Source organism: Sphaerodactylus townsendi, linkage group LG02 (assembly GCF_021028975.2).
Source record: "Sphaerodactylus townsendi isolate TG3544 linkage group LG02, MPM_Stown_v2.3, whole genome shotgun sequence".
Classification (NCBI taxonomy): domain Eukaryota; kingdom Metazoa; phylum Chordata; class Lepidosauria; order Squamata; family Sphaerodactylidae; genus Sphaerodactylus; species Sphaerodactylus townsendi.
The window spans coordinates 89169233-89191088 of record NC_059426.1 but is presented as its reverse complement, the minus strand read 5'-3'; the positions used below and the strand labels follow the sequence as shown (position 1 = coordinate 89191088).

The window sequence follows — 21856 nt, the reverse complement described above, 5'->3', positions numbered from 1 at the left end:
GACAAAACATCAGGAGAAAATGCTACTGGAACACAGCCATACAGCCCAGAAACCTCACAACACCCCAATTAATTAATCGATACCACTGCATTTGAATTGTCTCCATATCCTCACTGGGTGAAACATATACATTAATTATTATGAATTTAGAAGGAATTCCCTCAATCAAAATGGCCTGAGCCGATTTAGAACAGACAGGCAACTCCGTTAGCTGAATTTTCAGCTCATTTTTAACTAAAATAGCTTGATATCTTCCCATGGGAATCATACAGTTCAAACTGCCCCATTAACAGCTCTTATGTACCTTTAATTTAAACCTGTACAATGCAATAGATTCTGAAAACAAATTGATATATAGTAATCTTATACCATCTCACCTCATATTGTTCGAGAGCTTGTTTCCTTTCCAGTTCCAGTTGTTCTAACTGTTGCATAGCAACTTGAAGAGCATGTTCCTTGATCATTCTCTGGTTTTCCAGTTCCTGTTTCTCCGCTTCAGTCATCTGAATAGTCTGCTGCTGTTCTAAGTGCCATTTCTCCAATTCTGCTCTCTTGGCTGATTCCTCCTCCAACAGTCTAAAAAGAGTTTATCATTTGTGAGCTGCACACCTTACAAAGTATGTTGTTCATGCAATGGACTCATACAATTGAAACTGAGTCTCCAGTTTGACAAGTAGTCAAGAAACGGATAAAGTTCAGTGGGTAGGTTTTCTGCTTTCAGACTCAAAGCATAGATGGTACCAATATGCTGGACTTGTACCAGGGCCACAACAGGTAAGATGATGGGAGTTCCATAATTGGAATTTCTAGGTCCGTTTGTTTTTTGATGCAGTTATTAGGCACACAGGAGTTCAGTTCTGGGACTTCTGCACACATTATGGCATATTTGAAGCCAATCCCAATGTAGTTTTCCTGATAGAAAGCCACTATTTGCCTTACTGGAAACTCACAAATAGAAGGGGCAAATAATAGCTCCCTAGAGTCATTTCAAATAAGGAAAACAACAGATAAGAGTCAACTCCCCTCCATTGTGTTACCTCAATCACAACTAGGCCCCCTTCCACCTAGTAACTGCATAATAAAAATACCTGGAAGCTCTGACCACAGAACTCATCTGGTTTGGCCCTCAAAGTCCAGACTAACAATTTATTTGGGTCTTTTTTGCTTTCGCCTTTTTTATGTAGCGGGAATTACTTGCTTAACCCAACTGTTTCACTAAAAATGTTGCTTAGTGATTGGTAGACAACTGGCTGAATAGAATTTGCTACCCAGCTACTTATGCTGTAGAATATTAGAAAAAACTGACAAATATTCTGTTACAAGTACACAAAGATGTGTGGGGATGATATTCAGGTTGTTTGATGTTTTGCAATTCCACACCTCTTCAAACTTTCCATTCCATTAGATAAAGAAGACCTTTCACTCAGTACTTATTAACCTAAGATGGGCAGCCCAATCCAAGAAGGGGAAGTGATAGAGTGACAGCCAGGCAATCAGCTGCTCGGGAGCCAAGAGCGACTCTGTAGTGCTGAAGGGGGGTGTTCCTGGGCTGAAAGACCTTTGGAAACTGACTAACATCAGCTCACCCCGGCAACATTCCCCTCCATGCGGATATGGCTATTTGTGGTGGTGGCCAGTCACCACAGAAGCTAGTTTCCAGGTTTGGGTGCTGCAGCAATTGGCTGCGAAGGTAACTTCAGCATCAGTGTCTGTGCCAGTTTGCATGGCGCTAGTGGCATGGACGCCAGCATAACCTTTCCACCAATTCCAAATGCAGCTTCAGCCTCCTCCCCTTCAGATTGCCCAGTGAGTCCTATGGCCACACAGCTTTATACTGACCTGGCTTGAAGTCTCCTGACAGTCTCCTCATCTTGACGTGCTTGTTTCTCTTCCTCCAAAGCTTCTTGTAGCTGATTATACATTTGTTCAAGTTCCCGGACTCTCTGTAAATACTGTTCCAGCTCAGATGACTTCTGGGCAACTTGTTCCTCCATTTTCTGTCTTACCTAGAAATATGAAGTGAAAGTATGCTTCATCATCCTTCAGTTCCAATGATGGCATTCATCTTTTCATGAAAAAAAGAAAGTTCTTCCCTCTGTCAGTCAAGTCCTCTATCCAGACTGAACAAATGTCTGAACCTGACTTGTTGTCATATTTGCATGTGCAATTTATCCTGTTTTGCATGGAAGAAGTGAACCTCATTTTATCCAGATATCTGCATTCAGACGTCATGACAAACTGCATTTGGACTGAAGCCTTTAGAAATCAGGGAATCTTCCAATGGCCTCTAAGCATGAGAGGAAGAGGGAGATAGCACATCAGTAGAAGCCAAATCATGCCTGCAGAAGCAACAGTTTGCTAATGACACATCTGACAGGAGCCATGAGATTGCAACTTTTTTTTTGTCAATACCTACAAAATTGCTAAAGCCTGATGCTAACAGCAATTGGAGTCCCAGTGATTAATAAAACTTCAGATAACTGAAAAGCACATGCCTATTTTAAGTCATTTTAGTTCTAGAGTGGTATTAAGGGGGAAAAAACAAAATGTTAAAAATGGTGTTTCCTTCTAGCAGTAAGCACTAGTTTTTGTTAGACTGTAAATGTAACTCAGGTGTTTACCTTATGGACATTTAAGTAAAAGTCAGAGGATCAAGCAACTAAAAAGTATTTTAACATCAAATGTCATCACATTACCCCCTTTAATAGATTCAGGCTCATTCCGCACAGCATATTCATAATGAGTTGCAATCGGTATAAATGAGCTCGTTTCCTAAATGGAAAAAGAATTCATTTATAACGACTGCAACTCATTATAAATATGCTGTGTGGACTCCACATAAGAGTTGCTTCTGTTAAACTCCTATCTTCTCTCCTCCTATATTTCCTACACTTGCCTGTCCTCTTCAAACATCAGTTCTTTATATTGCTACTTCTATCTTCCAACAGTATGTCTTGTTCATCTGATGTTACTCTCCTTCTTGGTCCCTCCATTTTGCACAAGTTAACTGTGGCTCTATTCTACAGCATTGTTTGGAAGCAGTCGCTGGTTGGTTGAAGTAGAGCAGGTTAAAGTTGAATCCATCTAAGACAGAGATCCTTTGAGTGGATCATGGGGGGGATTGAGGATTTGTTAATCTCCAAGAAAGACAAATATACAGTCCAGCTAACACAATGGAAAAGCAAATTGGGTGGCCAATCACCCAAAAATTACACCAGAAACTGTATATATAATAGCAAGGTCTGTAATATGCTTATCAATACGTACAAATATCCATACAATTATATCTTCAAACCAACACCAGCATACAACATTGCATAAATGCAATTTGCAAATTGCAAAATAACTGGCACAACAACCTTGTGGAGTATAGAAATAGGCTATTTTATTTATTTATTTATTTATTTATTTATTTATTTATTTATTTATTTATTTATATGCACATTTATGCAATGTTGTATGCTGGTGTTGGTTTGAAGATATAATTGTATAGATATTTGTATGTATTGATAAGCATATTACAGACCTTGCTATTATATATACAGTTTCTAGTGTAATTTTTGGGTGATTGGCTGCCCAATTTGCTTTTCCATTGGGATTGAGGGTTTCCAGCTGCCCATGCTGGAAGGGGTCACTTTACCACCAACTCTCTTGGCGCAGAGCCTGGGGGTCCACCTGGACTCATCTCTCTCCATGGAGACCCAGGTGGCCCATGTTACCTAGGTAGCTTTCTTCCATCTGCACCCAGCTTGGCGGCTGGCCCCTTATCTCTCCCAAGATGACCTGGTCACTGTGATCCATGCAATGATTACCTCCAGGTTAGACTATTGTAACTCGCTTTACGTGGGCCTTCCCTTGCAGCTGATCCAGAAATTAAAGCTGGTCCAGCATGCAGCGGCACGTCTCCTCGCAGGTGGCTCTTATAGGGATCATATTTCCCCTGTTCTGCATCAGCTGCACTGGCTCCCTCTCAGTGGAGTTCCGGATCACCTTCAAGGTGCTGGTTAGGACCTTTAAGGCCCTTCGCGGCCTGGGGCCCTCATAACTCAGGGACCATCTTTCTCCATATGTCCTGCATAGGCCTCTGCAATCAGCAGAGGCAAATCTACTGGTGATCCCTGGCCCCTCTGTGGTGCAAGTGGCCTCCACCCAGGCCAGAGCCTTCTCCGCCCTGGCCCCTGCCTGGTGGAATACTCTTCCTCCAGCTATTAGGGCCCTGCGGGACCTTGAGCAGTTCCACAGGGCCTGCAAAACGGAGTTGTTCCACTGGGCCTTTGGGGTGGCCAGTCGCTGATTGCCTCCCATTCTTCCATCTGCCCACGCTATTTTTCCCAGTACTATCATCGGCTGCCTAATGCTGTGCCCCGTCCTCTCCCAAGGGGGGTGGTTTCTCAGCTGCCAATTAACGTTGCTGAGGTTTTATGTAATTCAAGTTGTTTAAATTGTTGGATTTTATTATGTTTTATTCATTGTACACCACCCAGAGCCCTTCAGGGGTGGGTGGTTTATTAAATTTAATAAATAAATACTGCCCCTTTCCGTGTCCTCTTTCTTAACACCTCCTGCCCCACTGCTCCTTATCACCAGAATAGCATTTTAAATCTGGTCCCCCCAGGGTACCTTCTGTAACCTAATATGATTTAGTGAAAGATTTGAATCTGCAGTCTGAGAGTCAATTGGCTGCTGTTTGTCCCTCAGAGACCTTTACCATTTTCTCTCTTTCCAGCTCAAGACTGAATCGATCCTGCAATTCCATTTGAGTCTTTAGACGCTTCTTCTCCTCTTCTGAAGCTCGAGCTGCTGCTTCTTCAAGTTGCTGTGCAAGGGGAGAAAGAGTATAGTCAATATATTCCATGAACTCATTTATATATACAGTTATAGAGCTGGGAGGCCCCCCTGAAATGTTTGGGTGGGCCTGGCCCAGGGGGGGGTCAGTGGCAGAGACCCCCAAACAATGATTAAATGACCGGACTCGAATGGAGACACAGACCTCTGGGAGTTGGCGGCAGCAACAACAACGGAGGTGAGAGGGCTGGGGCAGGGTGCTCTTGCTTAACGCCAGAGGCCCCCGGCGGGCAGTTATGTTATGATTACTGATGCTTCTGTTGTTATAATGCTATGTTTAAAATGCTATGTTCATTGTTGTTTAGAATATGTTATAATGTTATGTTTTTTGATGGTTGTTATTTAATGTTATGATCATTGATACAGTCATTTTGCAGCTGTTGTTCACCACCCTGAGCCCTTCAGGGGAGAGCGGTATACAAATTTAATAAACCAAACCATTTAAAAAGCTATTTGAAGATGGGCTGAAATAATTCTTAGGTACTAGGACTAGGACTTGTAAAGTTTGAAAAGACTGAAAGGTCATGTAGTCTAGCATTGTGCAAAATCCTCTATACTCCAACACTACTTGCAGATTTACCTATGTCAACTAGATTACAGTGCCTAACATACACTATTTATTAACAGCTGAAAAGCAGGACATATGATTAGTTTGTGGCATAATTCATGTGTTTAAAGAAAGTGAATAACAGTATAAGCACCATGTGCAGCCCACAAAACAAAAAAAAACAGGGCCATTGTCACAGTTTCATGCCACGGGGCTCACACATAGCATATATGGAAAAGTCACTGGTAAGCTTTAATTCTACTTCTCCTCTGATCATTCTACTTCTTAATTCTACTTCTCCTCTGATAATTTATCCCTAAAATGCTAAAACTAGAAATACAGGAGGTGGTATCTGTTGAACAACATTGCCCTATGAATACTAGTGCACCCCCCATCCCCATAATTCTCCCAGACTGCTGAATAATCTAGTATAGTTAGAGGGGCAGGAGGGGCAGAAAGAACTCATTATAGTTATCATGGAACTTACATGTACTAATGCTGAAATAGCATTTCTTAAGATTGCACAAAAATGTATAAATAAATAATTTTAACAACTCAATTGGCCATTTGAATTAAGGCCCAGAAATGCTCAATACTTAACTGTTTAAATTAAACTCTCCCAATTGTGAAAGCTCCCACCATTTTGTGGATCCTGATTGGGTGAAAAGGCAGCATAAAAATATTTTCAATAAATAAATAAAATCAATTAGGTAAACTTCTGTGGACCCAGTGGGGTGGCTGCCACAGGCTTTTGCTGCCAGCTGCTGCTGCATCCTATCCCCGCAACAACTGTCTGCGTGCTTACCCTGCAATGACCACTCCTCACACCACAGGAGGTGCAGAAGGGTCCAGTCAGTGATGGCTTTAGATATTTTGCTGCCTGAAACAGAGCACAAAAAAGCACCCCCACTTTGATTCCTATTCTCTATGGATGTTCACAGCCATGACAGTCATATCACACCTGGGGTTTTTTTGCGAGGCGGGGGGAGTACTCTTTCTCTTTATCCTTCTTTGCTTGCCTATTAACAAAGATATTAGTCATTGAACAGGGATAATTTATTTAAAAAGACAGCCAACCTTGGTAAATAGAAACCAGCATTTTGGATCATCTCCCCCAACAAATGAGAATGGTCAAAATTAAGTTGAAAGGAAGAAAGAAGGATTAAATATTTTGTTTGTTCTTACAATTTACTGGGGAAACACACTGCCACACGATATTGTGATGGCCACTAGTTTAAATGTCTTTTAAAAAATCAAATTAATGGAAAATAGATCCATAAATTGTCCTTGATTTAAAAAAAGTGCTAGTAACTATATTGGCCAATTTACTGTAATGGCAGGTTTACTATATTGAAACAGTTTACTGGTCATTCACTGGCTGACTGTAGTAGCATCTCACCTCACAGCTACCTGCCAAAAAAAAGCCTTTTAAAATTATCGCAGAGTGATATTATGAAGTGCTAAAGCAGTTCCTAGTATGTTCCCAGATGGCAAAAGAGACAATATAAAGGCATCCAACTCTGAACACAACTGTGCAGCCAGCACAAGCAGCATGCAAGGATCGATCCCAAGTTAGCAAGCACAGCACAGTGCAAGGAGAAACAGTTTACTGGACTTGTCATTCACTGGCTGACTGTAGTAGACTCTCACCTTACAGCTACCTGCCTCAAGCTGCAGACCTGTGGGGATGGAGAAGAAGAATTGTATATTGTATTCTGGATCCAACATCCTAATTATGCCATTGCTGGTAGAATGTTTTTTGGAACTTGTGAAATGCTACCACATTGCTTTGGATCTGTTCTCATAATCTGCATGCATATTAGCTACTGATAGTTTATGTTCCTTCTCAGAAACTTCATACCCTCTTGCCTGCCAATAGAAATCTTCACTTTTATGTATTTAATTGCTATCCTCTCCTCCTTCCAAGGAGCTCAAAGCAGTACATATCATTGTCCTCTACTTCAGTTTCTCCTTACAACAGCCCTGTGAGGTAGATAAGGTTAAGCGAGAAACAGTAACTGGTCACTCAGTGAGCTGCATAGCCAAAGAGGACTTTAGGTTTGCTGTGATCTCTGTCCTAACCACTATACCATCTGGCTCTCTTTTACTAAGAACCTGATTTAGATGTGGGATGGTGGGCAGAGAAATAGAGATTTGTTTGTTCCCTTCAGTTGCTACCTTTCGCCAGTGGAGTAAAGACTCTATTGTTTCATTTGCCATTCCCTCAGTGACCCCTTTTTCCTGCCCAATTAGTCATTCCGAAAAGCTCAGAGTAAGCACATAAAAGAAAATGATAGTAATGGGAATATATTTCCAGAGTTTTTAACTACATGAGTAGATCCTGTGGGGGTGGATGAGGGATGTGCTAACGTAGGGAATGGTCCACAGCTGGCAATGTAGAGTGGCTCTGTTGGGTAGTGGGGAGAGCTGTGACCACAGTCACAGTCACAACAGTTGTGGAATCAAGAGCATTAAGTCTTGACAGGGTCAGCAGCAAGTTCAAGTTTGGAGTGCCAGACTTTCATGCTCTTCATGGGTGAGGAGTCCCATATCTGGCCTGCACCTCCATTAACGAGCCCACTTGCAAAATAAGAGTGCCTTTGGATGTGACATCTCTCCATTCCCTAAAGTCTAAAAGTCAGAGCTCTTTCAGTGACAGCTCCAGCTCTCTGGAATGCTCTTTCAGATAGGGTGAGGAAGTCAGATCTTTCTTTATCATGTCATAAGGGGTGCAGGAGACTTCTAACCTAGCTTTTAATGGGACTGTTGAATGCCCCATGCTGAGTTGTTCCTGTGGGCTGATGTGGTTGCTGTGTTGAGTTTCACTGTGATTGTACTGAGCATCATATTGTTGGTTTGACTGTAAACTTGTAAGCGGCACTGAGCCTAACCTGGATAACCCAGAATAGCTTGATCTCATCAGATCTCAGAAACCAAGCAAGGTTGGCTCTGCTTAGTAGTCGTATAAGAGACCTCCGAGGAATACCAAAGTCATGACATGGAGGCCATGAGATGCTAAGAACCTGAGATCTTCTCCCAGATATGCAAAATCCACTTTGACTGAATTGTGTGCTTGGCAGCATCAAGGAAACATCCCAACAAGGTAAGCAATAGTCAGGTGAGTGAAACAGCTGCTCAACACTTTTGCATGGCAGATCTCCCCAGTCTGGGCTTCATTATAGCTGCAGAACAGCTTTATTCTGGGCTAGAGGTCTTATTTTTTAAAATGGATGTTTGTGTGTTTGTGAAAGAAAGGCATTATCCACCAGGAATGTCTCTTGTGAAAGGAGAACTGTGCAAGACCACTGATGATCTGTGGCAACACAGGAACGGAAAACCCACATTGTTTCAAAACAATTCACATTATCAGTACACAGGCTTATTATGGCATAATGCGAAGGATTATAAGACCTGTATTCATTCATTCATTCATTCATTCATTCATTCATTCATTCATTCATTCATTCATTTATGGCCACTCAGGGTCCCGAAGGTGGCCTACATGTCAAACATTAAAAACAACATTCAAAATACACACACACAAACATTTAAAACAATTAAAACAATTAAATAAAACTTAATATAAACAAATAAAAACACACATACAGGGAGAGAGGGGTAATACAAGTTAATGCAGGAATGCTAAGCAAATCAAAAAAGTCTTCACTCACTGGTGGAATAACAGAGAGAGACAAACATGCCTCTCTTGGGAAGGAATTCCAAAGGTCTGGCAGTTACATCAGAACAAGACTATACTTTACAAGAGTTGTGAAAAAGATATTATACCTCAAAGTACAATTTACACCAAACAATGATCTGGGCCATTTCTGGCACCTACCTTTCTGACAGTTTCCAGTTCTTTCTGTTTGTTTTCATTTGCCACTTGGAGTTCTCTCATTTGCCTCTCTAGTTCCTCTTGCTCAGCCTGCAGTTTCTGGCGCAATGCTTTCCGTTTCTGGCGAGCCTCTTTGTGAAGTGGAGGTTTACCTAATCTTAGCAGATTTACAGTTGTCTGAATGGCTGTTTGTTAGAAATAAGAAGACACCATAATAAGAACAAATGTAAAGAACAAGCCTACAATAATCTTTCTGACTACACAAACCTCTTTAACCATAATTGTTAAAACAGAATTTTATGCCTGGAAGGTGCCACTCTAATTCCTTGAAATGAGACGTAGTTCACTTGATTAAGGGGCTTTCCGCACTACAGAAGGGAGCTAAGGTCGACTCGGTTCCCTTCAGTGGGGGGCGATTCCAGGCTGTCCGCACAGCAACTTACTTGGCCCCCTGGAACCGAGCTAAGTGGGCGGGATCATCTTGGTGCCTGTTTCGCTCCTCGATCGTGATTGGAGCTTGTGTTACCATGGGAAACAGGAGCGTTCTTTTTTTTACAGTTTTTACAGTTTACAGTTACATGCCCGCCACGACTCTCCTGTTCTGCACATGCCACAAAAGCCGCGCCTGATTGGTTGAACGGATGAGGTGTCGTTTCGATGCATCAGCACTTCGAAGCTTCGAAGCGGTATCGACCTTGTTCCAGCAGAAAGGTGCAGTTCATAACTGCAACAGGGATGTCAGTGCAGAAAGCCCCCAAAACAGATTTTGTCGTTATTCCATGTCCGTTTTCTAGTCAGTGGTATTCAGAATAACATTATGTTGTTGTGAAGCCCAGACACATGGTCATACTACAGTAAAAGCCAACCTGCCAATAAAGGCTTTATAGTTACAGAACACATACACTTTGGCCTGGCCATGCATTACATTTAGAACAGATGGCTGTCTGCCTGCCACCTTCCTCCCACTCTCTTATTTGAAGACATTTTCTCTTCACGTACAGAACTGTGAGAAAAAACTCACACATAGATTAAAATCTGGTAGGATTAGAAATGCAGACAAAAGGATGGCAGGCTAAGGGAAATCATCCTGGGATAGCCCTGGTAGGTGTCCCAGGACAATGGAGAACTCCCCACGGCTCCTGTGTGAAATTTGGGTCAGTCCCGGCCCAGCCCTGAAAATGGTGTAAAACGGTTTAAAACGGTGTAAAAGGGTTTACACCGTTTTCACACCATTTTCACACCGCTGTTTTTGGACCATGCAGAATCTGCCTTAGTTTCTCTAACACTTACTTTTGACCAGTTTTGACAAGTTAAAATGAAAAACAGTAAACACACATGTGTCTGGCAGTCTACCAGTGCTATTTGACATCATTCCTCATTTTAGATCTGAAGCCTGTAATTGTCCAAATTTGAATGATAAAAGTCTGCCCTTGTTACTAAAAACATACTTTTCTGGTAAGCAAAAATACTCAACTACAAATGGATATAATTATAGTGAAGTAGTTTTTGTACCACGAAAGCTAGATGCTAGTTTATTTCCACACTTTACAGTTTTCACTGTGAATGAATGAGAGAGAATGCCAAAGTGAAATACTTGTCAGGTTGTAATTATTAATGTTTGCTACTTTTGTACTTTCTATTTATATTAAAAACTGACCTCTTATTGAATGATATAAGTGATGAATTAAGAGAAAATTGGCAGTATTGGTAATGCTCCACAGAGATGTCTCATACTTGCCAGACCACCAATGAACTTATTAAGTCTGCTGTTGAGCCATATGGCCAGAACAATTCATAAAAACTATTTTACAGTTGCAGAGCTCACTGCATAACAGAATGTTGTACAAAGATCAGTGTCATGGGCTGGCTATCAAGGAAATCTAAAATCCCATTAAAAAACCCTTCCACACCGCATCAGAAAAATGGCCCATCTATTCAGTTTTTGCACATAGGACAAGAAGGGTTAGTCATGGAGCATTGGCTTTGCATGCAGAAGATCCCAGGATCCATTCCCGGAAAAAAGGATAACGAACAGGTTATATGAAAACAACAGGTATACACATATGAATCTGTGGAAATACATAATGAACCTTTCCCCGAAATGCACAGCTGGATCCTCCATATTTTTTAGAAAATTAATTAAAAACATTTGGTTTCTAAACAAGACTTCTGTTTGAGCACTGTCTTTGAATTTAGGGTAGTTGTGGTTTGGAGGTTTGTTTCATCTCTCCTCGGTTGTGATGTGATTATGCTGGGGATGTTTGCGACCTTTTACTTTTATCTTGTCTCTTGCTGTTGTTATGGATGCTTTTGTATGATTTTATGTGAGCTTGACTTTATTGATTCCTATTATATTTTTTATTATAAGACTCTTCATGGACTTTGCACCAAAAGGTAGGATATATTAACAAGCAAATAATTTGATACTGAATTTTTGTGCTCCAGTCCAAATTGATTTGTAATTTAAAAAAATTAAGGACATGCTGAACATGAAGTTGCATTCTACAAGAAACCTAGATTATTAGTCACAGATGGAGCCTTCTAGTCATACATTTATTTTAAAACATTTGCCTAGTAATGATTTCCATGGGGAGGAAAGTCAGAGAAGAAACTGGTGCATACTATTGTAATTTACCAATTAACTCTCATTCATTTTGAGAAAATGACTATGTAGAAATAAAACCAAGATCATATTAAAAAGTATACATATAGACTTGAAACAGGGTTTTTTCTTTTAATTGTTATTGTTGATGATGATCTGAACATTATTGCTTCTAATATTTCAGAACTACCAAATGTTATTGCTTTTTTACAAACATGCATGTGATGGCATTCACATTATAGTTCCAAAGTATTACATATTTTAGGAATGGTCTTAACCATGCAATAATACTAATAAGGTTGCATTTATCCAGAGAAACAAAAATGTGTCCCTACTAGCACCAGCAGTAGGGAAGGTGGGACTAGATGAAAACAAGATCCACATATAACCATACTTCCTGTTTACTGATGTTCCTGCTCATTTCTCTTTGCTCCACGTAACATTTACAAAATATGTAGTTTGCCGGTGATCATAATGACACACAAACACACACGCACAGCTCAGAATCCCCCCACCCTTTCTGAGCAGTCATGCTGTAATGGCACAGCACAGCTGAGCTGCAGAAGCACCTTTTAAACAGGGTGGAGGCGAATGCAGCTGCAAGCTATCCCATGACATTCTGAAAGCAGAGCTTAGCTCCACACATGCCCTCTCCTAAAGGACACTCTACCCACATCCATTCTTCAGTTCCCCCTTTGAATGTGGTCAGAATGAATTTGTTTTTGATCTGGTTTAAAATAAAAAGCCACAGAAAGCCCACAAGTCATACTCTAAATGAGCACAAGCTTATGTGGATGTTCCCTTTAAACATGGAGGCTACCTCTCTCCATGCAGGAAAAAAAATCCCTGTGTGGAAGCAGCTTCATAGAGTGAAACTTATAACCTTACCTTGAATCCACTCCTGTTTTTTCTTCTTATCAGAAGCACTAATCTCAAAACATTTATCTAAACTTTTTATAAGGAAGAGACATTTCTTTCCATCCTTGTCAGGCAAGGCCTAAAAAAAAAAACCAGTTTCCTATTAGAAACATTTATTCACGTTTTCTCCAGAACATCCCTGTGATCTGGAGATCTGTTGTAGTTCTGGGAAAACTCCAGACCCTACCTGAAGGGTAGCAGCTTTAGTAATACTACTTGTTTATTGCTGAGATACTCAGAATCTTTGATTCATAAACTGAAAGGGATTATACATCTGCTCAAGACAACAGCATAACCAGAATGGAGTGACAAGGGCATCTGCACCAGGCACTACCTAGACCAGGGGTCGGCAACCTTTACCACCCAAAGAGCCATTTGGATCCGTTTTCCATGGCCCCGAAGATCTACTGAGCCGGTTTGGCCCCTCCACTCACCTTTCCTTCCAGCACTGGGAGGCGGTGCCACCGGACAGGGAAACCCCCTCTGCCCGACGGAGCAAGCAGCCAACTGCTCCATGGGGCAGAGGGGGGATGGCAGCTGCAGCCTGCCCGGTGCTGCCACCTCTCATGCTGTGGGAGGCATGGGCGCTGGTCAGGGAAACCCCCTCTGCCTGATAGAGCAGGCAGCCTGCTCTGTGGGGCAGAGCGGGGGATGGCATCTGGGGCCTGCCTGGTGCCGCTGCCTCTCGCGCTGCAGGAGGCAGGGGCGCCCGGCAGGGAAACCCCCTCTGCCCGCCTGCTCCATGGGGCAGACAGGGGAAGGTGGCTGCTGCCTGCCCAGTGCCACTGCCTCTTGCACTATGGGAGGCAGCGGCGCCGGGCAGGGAAACCCCCTCTGCTTGACCAAGCAGGCACCCGCCTGCTCCGTGGGACAGAGGGGAATGGTGGCTGCAGGGATGGCAGAGGGGGGATGGCAGCTGCTCTGGAGGGACGTGCCCACAGTACCCTTCAATCTCCAGGGGTTGGAGGGCAGCTTGGGCATGTCCCTCCAGCCCTTCAGAACAGTGCTGGAAGGAGAGGTGAGTGGAAGGGACTCAAAAAGAAGCGCCTTCACACACAGAGCCGCCTCTGGTTCAGCCCCTTCACTCACCTTTCCTTCCAACGCTGCTCTCCGACCTCCAGGCCACGTGGAGCCGCAGTATAAGGCTGAAAGAGCCGCATGCGGCTCTGGAGCCGCAGGTTGCAGACCCCTGACCTAGACAGAGATGAAAACTGGGTTCCAAAAGGCCATAATACATTTACAGGTATGTTTTCTTTTACTTTCGAATGGCTTCTTTTCGTTTGGAATACTTAATAAATGGTTTCAAATGACATATATGAACTTGATGGGAAATTTATTGAGGGCAATAATCAGAGTCATTGGCATTTTTGTACTTTTTTCACAATCAGCAGGCTAATATGGCAAAGTGCTGGGCAGGGAGGTAAAAAACGGAGGCAAGCAGACTCTAGCAACTTACTGCTTACTGAACAATAGAAATGAGGTTGGTAAGAACTTGGAATTTTAGCAGCAGTGCCTTTAAAGAGTTACACACTATTCTCAACTCACCTGTCTTATACACATATAAAATGAATGTAATCACTCAGAAAGAAAATATCATTGTGAATGTATGGGAGTAGGGGGAGCAGAAAGAAATTAGGAGCCTCCATTGAGCATAAAAAAATAACTAATTTTATCTTATGGATTCTCTCTAGATTAATATTTTCATCAATATAGCATGTAACAAACTTCTTTTTTTCTGTACAGGAAGCTTTCCCCCTCAGCAGTGATAACCATACCATTTCAGTGTTTTTGGTTCCTATTACTGTGAACTTATTGCAAAAGTGATTTTATAGAAATGTTATGCAATGCAAAAATCCAGCTTTTCATATACTGCTCACCCGTTCTATCTAAAGCATTTTTTTCAAGCACTGGAATAATAATGTGCACACAAGATATCATGGATGGAAAAAAATTCTCATTGCTTTATGCTATGAATTCCACTTGAATTATCAGAGCAGCCTGCATAAACAAGATCTACATCCTCACTGAATACATATGTGGCTTTATATTATAATATATGAACAGAATGTTCTCGATGAAGATTAAAAGTCAGGAGTAGTCCTATAGATTGAAACAAATGTTCTTTTAATGAGTTTTCCTGTTATCTGTCCTTTGGAAAAACATTTCAGTTATTGCTTCAGAGTTTTACTGTTGTTTTACCTCTACACTACAGCTGTCATCCAGTACAATGTCTCCTCTTTTGTCCTTTAAATCTTCACTCACATAGTATGAAATAACTTTGGGTTTTAGCACAAACCAACGCTCTGTCCAGTTTTTCCTTCTGTGGCCCTTTTTCCACATATAGCCCTGTGAAATATAAAATTATTCAATTGAAGGCCTTTCCATTTCCATTTATATTAACATTGGAATTCCTGGCTTACAGTTAGAAGGACAATTCCAAACACAGTTAATGGAAGTGTTTCAGTGCATTTCAATGAACAGGGTTCAGGCTCTTTGACATCTTTATGAGTGTTAAGAAATATAGATTTTTCTTCCCAAGGCGGGGAAGAAGTTTTACAATTACCTGGGCCTGTATATTGCAAGCAATTTGGAAATGATAAAATGACAAAACACTACTGAGAACAATAACCTTGTTGAAGAAAACAATATATATAATGAAAGTTAAAACTTATTATAATTATATTTATTAAATTTCTATGCTGCTCTCCTTCAGTTCATATCATTCTCAAAATAAAGCTACAAATCAATTAAGTTATACTTTCCTTAAGTTATTATAATCACATAATTCTACAGTCAACTAGCATCCACTGGAAAAAAAGTACAACAGCTCTGTGGGCATAATCTGCATAGGAACATCCAACACTCAACACTTCTCATTTTAAATTTTTGAAACAAACTGAAAGCACAATAGAAGATCACAAGGTGGAAGAGAAGACATGCAAAAGCGCATGCAAAAACTGGATGAACATTCTTTTGTTCCCGTAAGTTTCAAATTTGCTGTTGAGCAAAAGAATTGCATGTCTGGGCCAATTCACTTATTCTGGCGATCAACGGGTCACTGCAAGTAAACTCACACTTGACCCACTCAACTCACTTCTGTTTTCAGGTGTGTTTAAAGGCACACAGACCGAGGATATGTTATGATCTAGCCGTCCAACACTTCACTGGAAGAGGAAACAGACATCTATTATTCGAAAATCAATCAGTGCTTTATAAAGCAGTGGCTTTATTTTGCAGGAAGCTTGACTTCAATCTTCCAACTAAACATGTAGTTTATTGCAGCGTAAGAAGTCCTGAAAATGTTCACTGAAGAAAACTGCTTTTATTTAGGGAAGCATTTGATTAATTTATTTTTGATTAAGTAATTTTTCTATTTATCACCTGTCTCACATCTTGATTTTAAATTGTGTTTTAATGTATCTTTAGGTTTATTATTTTGTTTACACTGAATTCTGTAAAACAGAAAGATGACAAATAAATGTTTTAAATAAATAAACTGCTATTGAAAGGTAGGATAGAAATTGAGGAATTCTGCTTTAGGCACAGACTATCTCTTATCTTTAGGGAGTAGAATTTGGTTATCCACGGGATTCTGTCCAACACTGCAATTCTACAGAATACTAGGTGAGCCTCTCTCATGAGAATTAATCAAAGGGCATTTCATCTCGATGACACACCAACTAAAGTTCCCACTGGAAATGCCCACACATCATCTGATAATGAATGGTTAACTGTGCATCAAGGCTTAACAATTCTGATCACACTACAGTTAACCGCTGCTTAAACAAGCTCTCTCGCATGAGCACCTGAGCCTGAGAAGACTTTTGCTTCCTCTTTTATCTGCCACAGGGGTGAATATTAAAATCTGTTTCCTCCAGATGTAATTGAATGGCTGCAGACTTTAAGAAGCACTGCACACTGTAGAATTTATTTGTCACCCAGTAAGAGTCATAGGAAATTCTGCAGAACTTGCCGGTTGCCTAATTTTTTTAAATCATTCCATATATCAAAGGCAGTTAAAAGTAAACTTTTTATTGTGAAACAATAATCTGCAAAATAAAAGGGTTGGGGTTTTTCTGTACATATATGACCTAGGGATTACGACAGAAGAAACAGGGACAAATGGCAGGAAAGAAGAGTCTTTCAATTCATATTTAATTTCATGATTCTCTTTTAAAAGTACTACTCATTTGGCTAGACAGCCAGCAAAGGAACAAAATTGCTGTGACGTTTTCCCTTGCCCAAAGTAAGACTGGCAACCTAACAAGGGCTCACACAGGACTGCAATACCAAGTGATGATGCATGTGTGAAAGCCAGAGAGAGCAAACATTGTTTTCAGATAGTGATCTTGCATTATTCAACATAATTTCCAGCAAAATAACTATTTTTTTCCTCACAAACATTCTCATATTGCACAAAAAAGTACCAAATACTAAGTGATGAAAAAGAGACAGTTTCGGCAAATGAGTCCTCTGTCAGTAAATACTGCACATATCTGCAATCCAGAAGTAAAATCTATGGTAGCTAGATAGAAGACTCACTGTTTGAAATTAGCTCTCCAGCTTCTTGACCCACATTAGGACTGCCCATAATTTTCCCAATTCCAACATCACAGCAAACTGTAATGCAATGAGAAAATACAGAAAGGAACTGATACGCAACTAGAACGAAATTGTACCTTGACTTGGACTGGAATGCACCATGTACTGGATCACTACAGCAGTGAACTGCAGTGACACAGTAATGAACAAAAAGATCTCACAGGATGGGAAGGTTTTGGCTTCAACCTTCCATACTAGTCCAAGAGGACAATTTCAAAGTTGTAATTAATTGAGGTAGGAGAAAACAATCCCTAGGAAGAATATATACTAAGTGGGTGTGCTGTGATTATATATAAACATAAACTATATTGGCTGCCCTCTATTAACATTTTTCTTAATCAAGTATTTCAATTTAATTACTTCTGTTGAGATACTACACTGTTGAGATACTTACACAGCATGCAGCATACAAAATTAACATAGCATGCTTCAGTTTTGTTTACTAAGTATAAATCAAAATACAAATCCATTAGGACATCAGAAAGGTTTTTCAACTCATTTTTAAAAGAAAAACTGTATATCTGCAGGTTGCAGAATTATTCTTATCCGAACAGACAGATGGATGATGCATTCTTGGAACACATGACCAAATTTTCAGAAAGGAAAAATGTAGTAGTCATGGGAGATTTCAATTATCCTGATATTTGTTGGGAGTCAAACTCTTCCATGACAATCAGGTCCAACAAATTTCTCACTTGCCTTGCAGACAACTTCATGGTCCAAAAGGTGGAAGAAGCAACAAGGGGAACGGCTATTTCAGATCTGCTCCTATCCAATAATGATGACCTGATGAGTGGAGTGGAAGTGGTAGGTTCCTTAGGTGGCAGTGATCATGTTCTCCTGGAGTTTGCTATACAGTGGAAAGGGGATGCTAAGCATAGCCATACACGCATTCTAGATTTTAAGAAAGCAGATTTCAGTAAGCTTAGGAATCTATTGGGTGCGATCTCGAGATCAAAAACACTAAAAGAGAAGGGAGTGCATGATGGCTGGGAGTTTCTTAAAAGTGAGAACTTGAGGGCACAATTTCAAACAGTTCCAATGAGGAGGAAAAATAGGAGGTGTCTAAGGAACCCAGGGTGGCTGTCTAAAGAACTTCCAACTGAGCTAAGATTTTAAAAGGACATGTACAAGAAATGGAAAAGGGGGGAAATCACCAAAGAGGAATTCAAACAAATAACCAGGATGTGTAGAGAGAAAGTCAGAAAAGCTAAAGCTCATAATGAGCTGAGGCTTACCAGAGAGATTAAAAACAACAAAAAAGGCTTTTGGGGGTATGTTCGTAGCAAAAGGAAGAAAAATGATAGGATAGAGTCACTGCAAGGAGAAGATGGCAAAATGCTAACGAGATGGAGAAAAGGCAGAACTACTCAATACCTTCTTTGCCTCAGACTTTTCTCAAAAAGGAGATGGTGCTCATGAAAATGAAAACCATCCTGTCAGCCTGACATCAATACCAGGGAAGATTCTGGAGCAGATCATTAGACAGACTGTCTGCCAGCACTTAGAAGGGAATATTGTGATCACAAAAAGTCAGCATGGGTTTCTCAAAAACAAGTCATGCCAGACTAATCTTATCACTTTTTTGATAGAGTGACAAGCTTGATAAATGGAGGGAATGCTGTGTAGCATACCTTGATTTTAGTAAAACTTTTGACAAGGTGCCCCATAATATTCTTGCAAGTATGCTAGTGAAATGTGGACTAGACAATGCAACTGTTAGATGGATTTCTAATTGGTTGACTGACCAAACTCAAAAGGCGCTCATCAATGGCTCATCTTCCTCCTGGAGAGAAGTGACTAGTGGGGTTCCACAGGTTCTATCCTGGGCCCAGTGCTATTCAATATTTTTATCAACGACTTGGATGATGGAATAGAGGGCATGTTAATCACATTTGCAGATGATACCAAATTAGGAGGGGTAGCTAATACCCTACAGTAGGGGTAGATAATATCCTAGAGTCGGAATTCAAAATGACCTGGAAAGATTAGAGAGCTGGGTCAAAACAAACAAAATGAACTTCAACAGAGATAAATGTAAGATACTACACTTAGGCAGAAAAAAAATGAAATGCACAGATATAGGATGGGTGAAACCTGGCTTGACAACATTACATGTGAAAGGGATCTGGGAGTCTTAGTAGACCACAAACTGAACATGTCAGCAGTGTGATGCAGCAGCCAAGAAAGCCAATGTGATTTTGGCTGTATCAACAGGAGGATACTGTCAAGATCGAGGGATGTAATTGTGCCTCTCTATTCTGCATTGGTTAGACCTCACATAGAATAGTATGTACAGTTCTGGGCACCACAATTCAAGAAGGATATTGACAACCTGGACCGGGTGCAGAGGAGGGCAACCAAAATGGTAAAAGGTCTGGAATCCATGCCCTACAAGGAGAGACTTAGGGAGCTGGGTAAGGTGAAGAGAAGTTTAAGAGGTGACATGATAGCCATGTTTAGATATTTGAAGGGATGTCATGTTGGTGAGGGAGCAAGCTTGTTTTCTGCTGCTCCAGAGACTAGGACCAGGAGTAATAGGTTCAAGATGAAGGAAAGGAAATTCCACCTAAACATCAGGAAAAACATCCTGACAGTAAGGGCTGTTCAACAGTGGAATGCACGATGTCGAAGTGTGGTGGAGTAGCCTTCTTTGGAAGTTTTGATACTTACTGGGAGGAGTTGGTACTTATTGGGAGGAGTTATGAGTACCACTGGAGGTTTCTCATCCTTCCCCTAGCCTCTGCTGTGCACCTTCAGGGTCAGATGGGGCTGGGTCCACCCTAAGGCCTCCTTTACCTAGTCCCTCCTCTCTCCCCTCCCTATCTCTCCCTTCCTCCAGTCTCTAGTGGCCACCTGCTGCTCTGACTGATAGGCTCCAGCTCTGCCTCCTGCTCCCTGGCATTACTCTGCTGGCATCCCAGCTCCTGAAATTGTATAGTTTCACTGCCATTCCGGGGCTGGTCATGGTATATCTATGCTGTGCTGTTGCTGTGCAGTCCCCGGCTCCCTACCCTGATTGTACTCTCTGGGTAAACAAAACAGATAAGACACAGTTCAAAGCATAAATAACTACATTTACGTTAGTATTTTCAACAGTCATGTACCTGTTTCAATATATCTAATATAAGTTCATTGAAGACTTCATTAATTGCCATAGATACTGTTTGTCTATCCATCCCTTTACTAAACCGACCACTTCCAATGAGCTCAATCAATTCCCAGGCAGAAAGGCCTTCCCGACTGGCATCCAGGCTGATCTTGTAATTTTCAAACTGCTCTTGGTGCCACCCTGATCCCATAGCTTCTGCAAGCTTCTTAAGCAGGTATTCAATCTAAATGGAGAAAGATAACATGCACATTAGGGTCTAAATGGAGAAAGATAACATGCACCATCAGGTTCTTCATCTATTAGGATTCTTATAAAATATCCAAATATATTGTTGAAGGCTTTCACGGCTGGATTCAACTGGTTGTGGTGGGTTTTCCGGGCTGTGTGGCTGTGGTCTGGTAGATCTTGTTCCTAATGTTTCACCTGCATCTGTGGCTGGCATCTTCAGAGGTGTATCACAGAGAAAAGTCTGTTTCACACTGTGTCTAGTGAGAAGGGAAAGTTTAGTGCGGTATATTGTCCACGTCCCAGGGTGGGGAATCAATCAGTAAGTATTTGGGTGGAACTTGCTATGCAAAGGTGTGGTTGATAGTATTGTATTGCGGGTGGAGTTATCAGTCCATTTTTTAAGTACTGGGAGCCAAGCTTTGTTAATTTTCAGAGTCTCTTCTTTCTTGTTGAAGTTGTCTTGGTGTTTGTGAATTTCAATGGCCTCCCTGTGTAGTCTGACATAGTAACCTTCCGAATTGTCCAGAATTTCAGTGTTCTCAAATAAAATGTTATGTCCAGTTTTGTTTAACACATGTTCTGCAACTGCAGATTTTTCAGGATGGTTAAGCTGACAATGTCTTCTGTGCTCCTTAATACGAGTCTAAATGCTGAATTTTGCGGTTCCTCAGTAGACCTTTGGTTTGATTCAGCAAGCTGTTTATGCATTTATTTTTAAAGCAATGATGCATGTCCTAATCCTCATTTCTACAGAGGTATTTAAAAATACAATTCAGATATTCTACTTCTTCTTTAAGTATGCCACTAAATTATTAAAGGGCATGAGAAGAAACAACACAGCAGTTTTCTAGGGTTGAGGGGAAGGCATTCTGTGAATACCCTGAAATATTTTTCATTCAGGACTCAGTGTGTACTGAAAACAAATCCTTGGGCTAAGTCCTAATACAATATTGGCACAAACTTGAGTATGTAGTTGTGAAGGTTGACAGTAGTAGAGAGGGATTCTAAAAGGGTAGCCGTGTTAGTCTGTTGTGACAAAACCAAAAACAATCTTGTGCCACCATAAAAAATAATATCACCATCTGAGGACTCAGCTAACATGCCTCCTCTCATATGACTGACTTTTCCTATCTCCTCAATATTCCTTCCTGAATAAGCATCTTGTCA

At 41.0% G+C, this 21856-nt stretch overlaps 1 protein-coding gene across 1 annotated transcript in view; it reads right to left on the bottom strand.

The window, feature by feature from the left end:
- The window catches only part of SWAP70 (switching B cell complex subunit SWAP70), a 44099-nt gene that overhangs the window by 9896 nt on the left and 12347 nt on the right, over positions 1-21856 (bottom strand). Inside the window, exons 4-10 of the mRNA XM_048485641.1 lie at positions 20457-20684; positions 14947-15093; positions 12718-12826; positions 9231-9412; positions 4709-4816; positions 1840-2006; positions 378-576 (exon numbers count right to left, since the gene is read on the bottom strand). Of these exons, the coding sequence (XP_048341598.1) occupies positions 378-576; positions 1840-2006; positions 4709-4816; positions 9231-9412; positions 12718-12826; positions 14947-15093; positions 20457-20684 (1140 nt within the window). The remainder of the gene's footprint in view (positions 1-377; positions 577-1839; positions 2007-4708; positions 4817-9230; positions 9413-12717; positions 12827-14946; positions 15094-20456; positions 20685-21856) is intronic.